The sequence below is a fragment of the Citrus clementina genome, unplaced genomic scaffold (genome assembly GCF_000493195.1).
Source record: "Citrus clementina cultivar Clemenules unplaced genomic scaffold, Citrus_clementina_v1.0 scaffold_7, whole genome shotgun sequence".
NCBI classification, from domain to species: Eukaryota; Viridiplantae; Streptophyta; class Magnoliopsida; order Sapindales; family Rutaceae; genus Citrus; species Citrus x clementina.
The window spans coordinates 17914658-17927077 of record NW_006262075.1 but is presented as its reverse complement, the minus strand read 5'-3'; the positions used below and the strand labels follow the sequence as shown (position 1 = coordinate 17927077).

At 39.7% G+C, this 12420-nt stretch overlaps 2 protein-coding genes across 2 annotated transcripts; both read left to right on the top strand.

The window, feature by feature from the left end:
• The first annotated feature begins 357 nt into the window (after positions 1-357).
• Positions 358-1116, top strand: LOC112096996. The gene has a single exon (XM_024181257.1). The coding sequence runs from the start codon at positions 358-360 to the stop codon at positions 1114-1116; it is 759 nt and encodes a 252-aa protein (XP_024037025.1).
• A 1388-nt stretch (positions 1117-2504) lies between these two features.
• On the top strand, positions 2505-3026 carry LOC112096995. The gene has a single exon (XM_024181256.1). The coding sequence runs from the start codon at positions 2505-2507 to the stop codon at positions 3024-3026; it is 522 nt and encodes a 173-aa protein (XP_024037024.1).
• Positions 3027-12420: the final 9394 nt, after the last annotated feature.

The window sequence follows — 12420 nt, the reverse complement described above, 5'->3', positions numbered from 1 at the left end:
CTTCCTTTAGAATAAAGCAACAAGGCATTAGTGCTACGGCTATTGCCCAAAACATCAAATCAATTTATAATCAACTTCCATGATTGTCAACAACTAATAGTATGTTCTAAAGATAATCTCTCTTCACAGGTGCTCTCCTCTTCGTGAGAAAACCTTGAAGGAGAGAAACAACGAGTCTTTATGGCTCATATAGCCACTCTTTGATAGTGGCGGCTAGTTTAGTTCTCATAGTATTGTCCCCAACCTTCTGAGGTTGGCAGTGAGAGTCATAAAACAGGCGGAGTTCATTAAACACGGGGATTGTTGCAGGAAAACTTTTAGAAGTTCTTTATTGAAGTAGTTGAGAACTAGTAAGGTATGGATACAGAGGAGTTAATTCGCAAATGCAAAGCTATTTCAATCAAAGGAGAGCAGCCGAATAAGATATCATTCATGGGTAGAAAGAGTGCTAGGGGGGAGCAAATAGCAGCATGCTGTCTGGTGGGCAAGTTTATGCACCAAAGAGGAGTGAATCTAGAAGGTCTTAGATCTGCTATGCTACAGATATGGAGAACAAATAAAGAAGTGAGAATAGAGAGCTTGGGCGGTAACATATTTATGTTTAAGTTTGCTGTGGAGGCTGATAAAAAGAGAGTCATGGGAGGAGGGCCCTGGCATTTTGATGGGGCGCTAATGGTGTTAACGGAACCAAAAGGCATTGGAGACATAGCAAACCAGTCATTCACTCACACACTTTTTTGGGTTCATCTTCGTAATATGCCGATTACATGGATGCACAGAGATATGGTCCAAGAGTTGGGAGAGTACATTGGTTCAGTGGAAGATATAGACACAGATAAAGAGGGGAACTGTATTGGGGAGATTGCAAGACTCCGAATCTCGGTGGATATCACTAAACCCCTTCGGAAATTTCTGGAAGTGGAAACAGAAGATGAATGCAGCATCCCAATTCCAATTCTATATGAAAGACTACCTGATTTTTGTTTTTGTTGTGGGCTTATAGGGCATCAATATAAGGAGTGCATAGAGTATAAAGGGCAACCCAAGAAAGACCTCCCTTACGGCTACTGGATGAAAGCTACAACACGATTTGGAAAACTAAAGCAGAATCGTTGAGATAAATGGCAGCGAGAACAGAATCAATTCAAGAAAGGAGATGGTGCTTCGGATACCCAAAGTCAACAGAAAATGCAAAACAGTCAACGAGACTCGGAAACTGAATATGGATCTGAATCCAGTCCTCTCAAATCAGGTGAACCTTTAGACCCAATGGTCCATGGAAAGAATGGCAAAGTAGATGGAGAACATTTAATGCAAGAAGTTGGAAATTCGAGGAGACAGCTCAAGCTACTAGCTGTAGAAGTTGCAGAAGCTGACATAGTAGAGCAAAGCGGGAAATTAATCACAAAATAAGGAAAAGAAAAAGAGCGGGAAAAAGAAGCTGAAAACTCATTTAAAGAAAACAACACATGCCAAGCAAGTGCGGAAGAGGAAGTGGAAAATGGGCCAATAGCGAGCCAAAGTAAGCCCAAACGCAGGAAGTGGAAACTACAGGCTAGGGAAATAAGCAGCAGCAGTAAGGCAAAAAAGGGATTGGGAGCTACTAAACGGAAAGGAGAAACAATTTCATGAAGAAGCCCAGATCGTAAGAAGAAAAGATTAAATAGCCTAAGGGCAGCAACAGCCATACACTTGCACTGCAGCTCTCCCTTGGCAAAGATCAAATTGAGCTAGGAAAATACAAACCCAGAAAAGCAAGATGCTACAGCTTTAACAAAGAACTTATCGATGGAGGCTGGTGACCAGCCCCGCCGAGAACCATGAGGATCCTCAGCTGGAATGTCTGGGGAATGGGGAATGACCGGACGTTCTTAGCACTCAAAACCATTCTCCAAATGCACAAACCTCAAGTTGTTTTCTTGTGTGAAACCAAATTGATGTCTGTGCAAATGAGAAAAGTTGGCAAATTACTGAAGTTTGATGGATGTTTTGCAATTAGCAGTAAAGGGAGAAGCGGAGGAATAGTCATGATGTGGGACTCAGAAATCTCAGTTAACATTACATCTTTCAGCAGCCACCATATATATGCTGAAGTGCAAACCGAACGAGGGAAATGGGTGAGGTGTACGGGAATTTACAGACATCCGGAGGCGGATCAAAAAAGGCATACTTGGACTTTACTCAGAAGGCTCGCAGGCTTATCTTCCACTACTTGGCTTTGCTTTGGTGACTTTAATGAAATCCTTCACTTGCATGAAAAGAATGGAGGTAATGACAGAGACTCAAATGCTATTAGCGAGTTTCGAAAGGCTATCCAGGACAGTAAGCTAATTGATATGGGAAGTAATGGTTGTTCTTACACTTGGTCCAATAGGAGAATCGGATGAGGTTTCATTGAGGAGAAATTAGATAGATTTTTTTGTAGTAAAGACTAGACAGATCACTTCCACGATGCAATGGCAACAAACCTTGTAAGCTAGAGCTTCGACCATAATCCCATCTTAATGGAAGTTCGGGAAAGAAGTAATAAGGTGAACTATAAGAGGAAAAATTTTTCAAGAGTCTATTACGAAGATATGTGGAGTTCTTACGAAGCATGCAAGGAAATTATCAAAGCGGAATGGTCTTGTAACGGCAGCTGGTTGGGGGATTCGGTGGTGCAAACGTTTGCCAAAACAACAAGAGACTCTTTAGCTCAGCTAAAAAATTGTAGCAGAGAAGAATTTGGTGGTAGGGAAAAGAAGCTTCAAAGGCTGATTGATAAGCTTGGAAAGCTAACGGAGGATCAGAAGCAGGAAGATAGTGGGGAGGAAATCAAAATGACTGAAAGGCAAATTCACAGATTCTTGGCTGAGAAAGAAATTTATTGGAAGCACCGTTCGAGAGCAGATTGGCTTAAGCAAGGAGATAAAAATACCAAGTTTTTTCATTCCAAAGCATCATCTAGGAAACGAAAGAACAAGATATGGGGCATTGAAAATGATCAAGGGAATTGGACTGAAGACGATGAAGAAGTGGAAAAATAAATTTACGGATACTTCGCAAATTTATTTTCTACCTCGAATCCAACTCAAGATCAATTAGAAGCTAGTTTAAAGGGGTTAAATCCAAAAGTCAGTGCTGCAATGAATGAGGAGCTTGATCAACCTTTTACCGAGGAGGAAGTAACAGAGGCTTTAGCTCAGATGTGCCCAACCAAAGCTCCGGGTCCGGACGGATTACATGCTATTTTTTTCCAAAGGCATTGGCAGTCAGTTAAAACGGGAGTCATTAGTACCTGTTTGTACATCCTTAACAAGAAAGGTACCATTGCTCCTTTAAATCACACCTACATTGTTTTAATTCCGAAAATCGGAAAGCCTAGGAAAGTTGCTGATTTCAGACCCATTAGTCTATGCAATGTCATTTATAGGATTATTACAAAAGCCATAGCTAATCGGTTAAAACATATTCTTCAGCATGTTATTTCCCCAGCACAAAGTGCTTTTATTCCCAATAGATTAATCACTGACAATATCATTATTGGGTATGAATGCTTGCATAAAATCAGACATAGTAAGGGGAAAAAGAATGGGTTAGTGGCATTAAAGCTTGATATAAGCAAAGCCTATGATCGGGTGGAGTGGCATTTTTTAGAAAAAACAATGCTGAAGCTAGGTTTTTCTAATAAGTGGGTAGAGCTGATAATGGGCTGCATAACCACAACATCCTTCTCAGTCCTCATTAATGGAGTGCCGAAGGGTTTGATTCAGCCTCAAAGAGGACTAAGACAAGGATGTCCTCTTTCTCCATATTTGTTCATTTTGTGTGCAGAGGTTTTTTCAAATCTCCTGATGCAAGCTGAAAGTCAAAGGCTGATACATGGGCTGAAATTCGGCAACAATATCACCATTTCTCATCTGTTATTTGCCGATGATAGTCTAATTTTTGCAAGAGCCTCGAAGGAGGATTGTGTGCATCTCAAAGGAATTTTTTATTGCTATGCTACGGCATCCGGGCAAATTTTCAATTTCGACAAGTCATCAATTTTTTTCAGTCACAATGTGAAAGCAGATCAAATTTCGACCATAAAGAATTTATTCAAGCTCAAGGTGGTTTCGAAGCATGAGAGGTACTTGGGGCTGCCTTCTATGATTGGGTGAAAAAAGAAATCCTTCTTCAATGAGATAAAGCTCAAGATCCTGAGCAAAATATCAAGTTGGGAGCATAAATGTTTTTCAAGTGGAGGTAAAGAAGTGCTCATCAAAGCAGTAGCGCAAGCGGTGCCAGCCTATGCCATGAGTGTGTTCAAATTACCAGTGGGCACATGTAATGACATCCATAAAGTAATTGCTAGGTACTGGTGGGGAAGTAAAGAGGACAAGCGAGCCATACATTGGGCTAGCTGGCATAAGTTAAGTCAAGCAAAAAGTCGTGGTGGCTTGGGATTCAGGGACTTATCCAGCTTTAATCAAGCATTGGTAGCGAAGCAAGGGTGGCGGATTATTCAAAATTCTAATTCACTGGTGGCTAAAGTTTTACAAGCCAAATACTTCAAGCATGGAAATTTTTTGAAAGCAACCGTAGGCTCAAAACCGTCCTATATCTGAAGGAGTATTTTATGGGGTAGAGAAGTTATCCTCAAAGGCTACAGATGGAGGATTGGTGGGGGTGATCAGGTGCTGGTCTACAAAGACAATTGGATTCCCCGACCTCTTACTTTTAAACCAATCTCAGTGCAAACACTTCCAAGTGATACTACAGTCTTTGAGCTAATAACAAATGATAACCGATGGAAAGAAGCTTTGCTTTTTGACCAATTTGTGCAGGAAGATGCAGATGCAATCATGAATATCCCCCTGCCCAGAAACCACAGCAGAGACCAAGTAATATGGCATTATGACAGGAAGGGAGAATACTCTGTCAAAAGTGGATACCAAATAGCCCTCAAGATAAAGGTTCCGGACACACCAAGCAGCTCAGTGAACAGCAACAATCAGTGGAAAGTCATTTGGACTCTCAACATCCCAGAAAAAATCAAGATCTTTCTATGGAGAGCTATTCGAAATTTGCTTCCAACTGCAGTGAACTTATGGAGGAAAAAGGTGATGCATGAGCCTTTCTGTCAAATTTGTGGTAACAGGTTTGAGAACACTTTTCATGCTTTGGTAGAATGTAAGGCAGCTCGGAAAACCTGGGAGCACACCAAATTCGCAGAAAGCTTTAAGGATATGGTAGGCCCAGATATGCTTACGGTTTTCCAAGAATTAGCAAAGAAGATGAGCAAAATAGATTTCGAGCTTGTAGTGATTTAGTACCCTTTAAGATTCAAGATACTGAGCCACTGCCCAAGAGACTCAAGTTCTTGATCAAACAAGTTGCAGAAGAAACCAAGATTAGACGACAAGTTCTCAACTCAATCTATGTATGCTCTAGGTCTAATGATTAATAACAGTGTTTAACTAAAACAAGAAACAACTCACAAGAACAGAATATTACGTGGTTCAATTGTGCATTACATGCACAATTTACATTCACGGGAAAAGCCACAGGAAAAGCTTTATTGATGAATCAAGAAGACAAATACAGAGCTCCTTAACAAGAGATTACAAGCAACAAGATTACCCTCTCTTACTTTCTGATCCCTCTTTAAAGCTCTATCAAAACCACGCCCATTTTCCCCTCAGCAACCAGTTTTATATCCCTGATGCTGAAACCCAGATTGCACAGAATCTGGACACGTGTGTAACGGCTTTTAACAGCCTTGATTCCCTTCTTCACGAGCTGACTCACGTGCATCACTTTAGTTTCTCCAAAACGACAGTTGCTGAGTCGTTTAGCTTTTGGATTAAAACACCACGTGCAGCATGTGACAAAAGACTGAATCACTTAATCAAAACGAACCGTTTTGGGACTCTGAGTTTTGGATTCATTGCACTCAAGTCCACATTCTCCACCTTGAATCAAAAACTCATTTTCCTGCTTCCTTCTCCTTCTGCTTATCAACTTAAAGGCTACTCAAACCAGCTAAGTCCAAGCATATGTTGAACTTTGCAGAGGGAACTGCCTTAGTCAGCATATCGGCTGGATTCTCATCTGTATGCACCTTGGCCATCTTTACATCTCCTTTAGACACTTTGTTTCTAATGAAATAAAGCTTTATGTTTATATGTTTAGTCCTTTCATGGTGTGCAGGGTTCTTGCACAAATGAATGGCACTGGAACTGTCACAATGTATAGTCACTGACTTCTGCCTCACTCCTAATTCACCAAGTAGCCCCTGCAGCCATAAAGCTTCTTTTACAGCTTCTGTAGCAGCTGTATACTCAGCTTCTGTTGTTGAGAGAGCAACCACATGTTGCAGGGAAGCTTTCCAGTTGATAAGGCATCCTTCATACATAAACATGAAGCCTGTGAGTGACCTCCTTCTATCCAAGTCTCCTGCATAATCTGAATCAACAAAACCCAGCAGCCCATTACTTCTTCCTTTGGATCTTCCATATACCAGTCCATGGCTTAAAGAGCCATTCAAGTATCTCATGATCCATCTAACAGCTCTCCAGTGTTCTCTCCCTGGTTGTGTCATATATCTGCTAACCACACTCACTGAATGGGATAGGTCTGGTCAAGTGAGTACCATAGCATACATTAGGCAACCTACAGCATTTGCATAAGGGATATTTTTCATATCAAGTTTCTCTTCATCAGTTTTTGGACACAACTGATTACTCAGCCTGAAGTGAGCTGCTAGAGGAGTTAGTACAGGCTTGGAATCCAGCATCTTGTAGGTTTCCAGAACCTTAGTCAAATATCTCTCTTGACTGAGAAATATTTCTCCCTATGTTCTGTTTCTTTTAATTTCTACACCCAAAATCTTCTTAGCAGTCCCTAAGTCTTTCATGTCAAATTCTGAGTTCAGCATTACCTTCAGCTTTTCTATTTCATCCCTTCTTTTGCAGGCTATCAGCATGTCATCTACATAGAGGATGAGATAAATGTAGAGATCATCTTCCAGCAGCTTGAAATACACACAGTAGTCATAATTGCATCTCATGAATCCATTTGTTATCATGAACTCATCAAATCTGAGATACCACTGCCTTGGGGACTGTTTTAAACCATAAAGAGATTTCTTGAGTAGGCATACATGTCTAGGTTTCATGGAGTCCACATACCCCTCTGGTTGAGTCATGAAGATTTCTTCTTGGAGTCTTCCATGCAAAAATGCAGTCTTGACATCGAGTTGATCAAGTTCCATGTCTTGTACTGCAGTTAGAGCTAGGATTACCCTTATGGAGGCATGCCTGACCACTGGTGAGAATACCTCCTTGAAATCAACCCCTTCTTTTTGTGTATACCCTTTTGCCACCAGCCTGGCTTTGAATCTCTTTGGTTCATCTCCTGTCAATCCATCTTTAACTTTAAAGATCCATTTGCAGTCTACAACTCTCCTCTTATTAGGTTTTTTAACCAGTTCCCATGTGTCATTCTTATAAAGGGACATAATTTCTTCATACATGGCTTGCTGCCACTCTTTGCTAAACTTACTTTGGACTGCTTCTTTGTAGGCTTTTGGTTCATCTTCATCAATCTGATGTGCAGCTGCTAGAGCATATGAGATAAGGTCTGCATATCCATATCTTCTAGTCTGTTTGATTTGTCTCTTGGCCCTATCTCTAGTTAGTTGGTATCCTTGCTCATGTCTCTGAGACTCTTGTTCTTGTTGAGGAAGTTCTGGATCACTTGAGCTGTCAATGACTCCACCTGAATCTTCAGCTTCCAGAAAGTCATCAGACCTGGGAAGCTCCACCTCAAGTTGTTGCTTTTTACCAGTCTCAGTATCTTTCTTAGTTGGATGTTGTGCTGACTTCTGATTCAGTAACTCTTTTTCATTAAAGGTCACATCCCTGCTTATGATACATCTGGGTGGACTTAAGTCTGTGCACCAGATCTTATAGCCCTTTACTCCCTCTGGATATCCTATGAAGAAACCTTTCAAAGCCCTAGGAGCTAGCTTTCCTTGGCTTGTGTGAGCATAGGCTAGACAGCCAAATGCTCTCAGGTTCCCATAGTTAGCTGGTTGTCCTGTCCATCTCTCATAGGGTGTTTTGAACTCAATTGCTGTAGAGGGACTCAGGTTAACCAGATAACAAGCAATTAAAAGTATTTCTGCCCACAAAGTCTTTGGAAGCTTGGATTGAACCAGCATACTCCTCACCCTCTCCATGAGTGTCCTGTTCATCCTTTCAGCTAACCCATTCTGCTGAGGTGTTAACCTCACTGTTTTATGCCTAGCTATTCCTTCCTTCGCACAGAAACTATCAAACCTTTGATTACAGAATTCTAAACCATTGTTTGTCCTGAGCTTTTTAACCTTCTTACCACATTGATTTTCAACCAAGTTTTTTCATTCAAGAAACTTCTCAAAAACTTGGTATTTGCTCTTAAGAGTATAAACCCACACCCTCCTAGAGTAGTCATCTATAATGGATAAGAAGTAACTGTTACCACCTAGAGATACTTGTTGAGCTGGTCCCCATAGGTCAGAATGTATGTATTCCAGCTTGTCCTTTGACTTGTATACTGACCTATTAAAACTAGCTCGAGTTGCCTTCCCCAAGACACAACTCTCACAGAATTCCAGATCACCAATCTTATCACCTTCTAATAAACCTTGCTTATCTAATTCTTTCAGCCCTCTCACCCCAATGTGCCCTAACCTCAAATGCCATAGCTTGGTTTTATCAGTATTGGCATCTACTGATACCCCAACTTCACCAGTAACTACTTCCCCATCTAAGACAAATACTCCATTTTTCCTTAAACCCTTCATGATGATTTCAGTGCCTTTAATTATCACCATTTCACCAGATTCAATCTTAACACTATATCCCATTTGGTCAAGCATTCCTAAAGAAATCAAATTTCTTTTAAGTTCAGGTATAAACCTCACCTGTTTTAGCTCCCTTATGGTTCCATCATGAAGTTTAAGCCTTATATTTCCAATACCTATGATCTTACACATGGCATTATTACCCATTATAACTCTACCCCCATCTAAGTCATGATACTCAGTTAAGTAATTTTTATAAGGGCACATATGGAAAGTACAGCCAGAATCAAGCACCCATTTACCTTTGTCTGTGCTCTCTGTTGCTACACACACACCAGCAGATTCATATCCTTCTTCCTCTACAACAGCTGCATCACCATCCTTTCCCTTTTTCTGAAACTTCTTTTCTGGATAATCCTTCTTGAAATGCCCCTCCTTGTGACACAAGAAGCATCTCAGATTCTTTTGCTTTTCTTTATTCTTTCCTTGCTTCTTTTTCTTCCATTCTGGTTTTGCTTTTGCAGTTAACCCCTCACCAGAGCTATTACCAAGGCTTTCTTGCTTCCCTTGCAATTCTTTAGTGCTAAGAGCTGACTTCACCTCATCCAGTGACAATGTCTGCCTTCCATACATCAAAGCATCAATAAAGTGCTCGTATGACTTAGGCAAAGAGCTTATCAGAAGCAAAGCTTTATCCTCATCTTCCAATGCTGCATCTATGGTTTCAAGGGTGTCACACACTTTGTTAAACTCATCGAGATGTTCATCTAGAGATGAGCCTTCATGCATTTTCAATGTGAACATCCTTTTCTTGATATACAATCTGTTAGCCAAGGACTTTTTCATGTAAATGCTCTCTAGTTTTGCCCATAGGTCAGCAACAGTAGGTTCTTTAGCTACTTCTCTTATCACAGAATCTGCAAGACTCAAGATGATAGTTCCCTTGGCCTTTCTATCAATCTCTGCCATCTGTTCTGGAGTTTTTGATGTAGAGACATCTTTCCCCTCCTTCTTGGTAACTGGTAACAGGGCATCTCCAAGACCATGGGTTATTAACACTGCTTCCATCTTCACCTTCCACATATTGAAATCGTTTTTTCCATTGAACTTTTCGAGATCAACTTTGGTAGAAGTCATACTTGGATCTTTGACTTCAAGACTCCAGCTCTGATACCAAGTGTAGTGATTTAGTACCCTTTAAGATTCAAGATACTAAGCCACTGCCCAGGAGACTCAAGTTCTTGATCAAACAAGTTGCAGAAGAAACCAAGATTAGACGACAAGTTCTCAACTCAATTTATGTATGCTCTAGGTCTAATGATTAATAACAGTGTTTAACTAAAACAAGAAACAACTCACAAGAACAGAATATTACGTGGTTCAATTGTGCATTACATGCACAATTTACATCCACGGGAAAAGCCACAGGAAAAGCTTTATTGATGAATCAAGAAGACAAATACAGAGCTCCTTAACAAGAGATTACAAGCAACAAGATTACCCTCTCTTACTTTCTGATCCCTCTTTAAAGCTCTATCAAAACCACGCCCATTTTCCCCTCAGCAACCAGTTTTATATCCCTGATGCTGAAACCCAGATTGCACAGAATCTGGACACGTGTGTAACGGCTTTTAACAGCCTTGATTCCCTTCTTCACGAGCTGACTCACGTGCATCACTTTAGTTTCTCCAAAACGACAGTTGCTGAGTCGTTTAGCTTTTGGATTAAAACACCACGTGCAGCATGTGACAAAAGACTGAATCACTTAATCAAAACGAACCGTTTTGGGACTCTGAGTTTTGGATTCATTGCACTCAAGTCCACAGAGCTGCTGGCTGTCACTTGCTGGACAATTTGGACAGCAAGAAATAAACTTATATTTGAAGCAAAGAAGCCTGGTTATCAAATGTCAGTAGCAACTGCAGAAGCATTGTTAGAAACTTATCAGAGAGTAAAGCCTTCAGGACTGATTTATGGAGCTGACAAAGAGAAGAAAACAGCCAAAGCTTGGCTTCCTCCGCCGCAAAGCTGGTTCAAGGTGAATGTTGATGCAGCCATAAGGAAGGAGAAAAATTTATCAGGGTTGGGAGCCGTGATTAGAGATGCAACGGGGAATATCATAGCTGCTGCAGTCAAGACTACTAGGTTTCATGGGAATGTTTCGTATGCAGAAGCTGAAGCAGTAAGGTGGGGTTTGCAAGTAGCTGTGGATGCGGGTTTAACCTCTTTAATTATCGAAACTGATTCGCAAATGGTGGCTGATTTAATTAACAACAGAAAGGGCAGCAAGAATGAGATTTACTGGGTTACTTCAGAGATTCAAAACAAGTTTAAGGATCTCCACAATGTTAAATGCCATTATACACCAAGATCTTGTAACGCGATTGCCCACTCATTGGCTAGTTTAGCTTTTGATCACTTAGAAGCTGTTGTTTGGTTAGATTCTTTTCCAATCGAAATTATGAATGTATTCAACTCTTTTGTTTGAATGAAAGTTAGTATTCCTTTTCAAAAAAAAAAAATTTATAATCAACTTCCGAGCTTCGTATTGTATTTGATGGTTACGGTTTTGAATTTATGTAGATTTTGGAGAATTATTATATATATTATACGATTTCATCACGACATTGAAAATGTTGAAAACAAAGGTTTTAATTTTGTCTCTCCGCCTATCACAAAGGTTTTAATTTTGTCTCTTCGCCTATTTATTGCTTTCAGACTTTTATTTCGCACTCACCAAATCAACTATCTCAAACTCTGTAAAATTTACTATATTTTAAATCATATTATTAACATTTGACGTAAAAAAAACTTATTAAGACTTGTCTTTAATACTGATATTAATAATTTATGTATCAACTTAAATTTTTTATTCCTATACCAATGCACGTTTATGCATCTACCACTCTTGAACAAGAAATAAAGATCAAAAGCAAAAACAAAAAGATAATGATTGAAACTTGAAAGCCTATTGAAATTCGTATTGGCCTGAAAGAGTACTTCCAAGTCTTCAACATCTTGGACCTGGAAATGATTCCTTTGACCGGCTGCAATATTTCTACACAGTTGATATATTCTTGTTTGTTTTTTTATCGTTCTTTGTTAATAATTTCCAAGACAGCATCATAATTGTCTACGTACGATCACACACTGTTTGCATACCTGCAAAAACTGTCTGATTCCATTGATCATCAATCGGAGACCATCATTACCATTTCAGAAATTTCACAAGATATATGATCTGATCTGATGTTACTATTCATCTTTGGAATTATGTGAGTTCCATTGTGAAAAATACGCCCTAGCCCTAGCAGTAGCATATTTAGGTTAAATATTTTTTTTTTTTTTTGAGTATCGTAGTGAAATATAAAATCTTTATAAAGTGCAGCCAAATTCATGAAAATTGGGAGATCATATATTTTTTTTCCAAACCCAAGAAGATTCCTCTAGTGGGAAAGTCAATTTTTTTGTAAAGAAATTCAATTTGTTTCGAAAAAGGCATGCTCATTGTCATGAGACTGAGTGCAAGGATTACAAAACAAAGACAACAATATTTATGTTTCCAAACATCCCCATGCATTATCATGATGATTGAATTCATAGTTTAA

What these genes read in the sequence shown, in the direction of transcription:
- LOC112096996 (XM_024181257.1), top strand. Translation starts at nt 358, where the DNA reads ATGGATACAGAGGAGTTAATTCGCAAATGCAAAGCTATTTCAATCAAA.
- LOC112096995 (XM_024181256.1), top strand. Translation starts at nt 2,505, where the DNA reads ATGGAAGTTCGGGAAAGAAGTAATAAGGTGAACTATAAGAGGAAAAAT.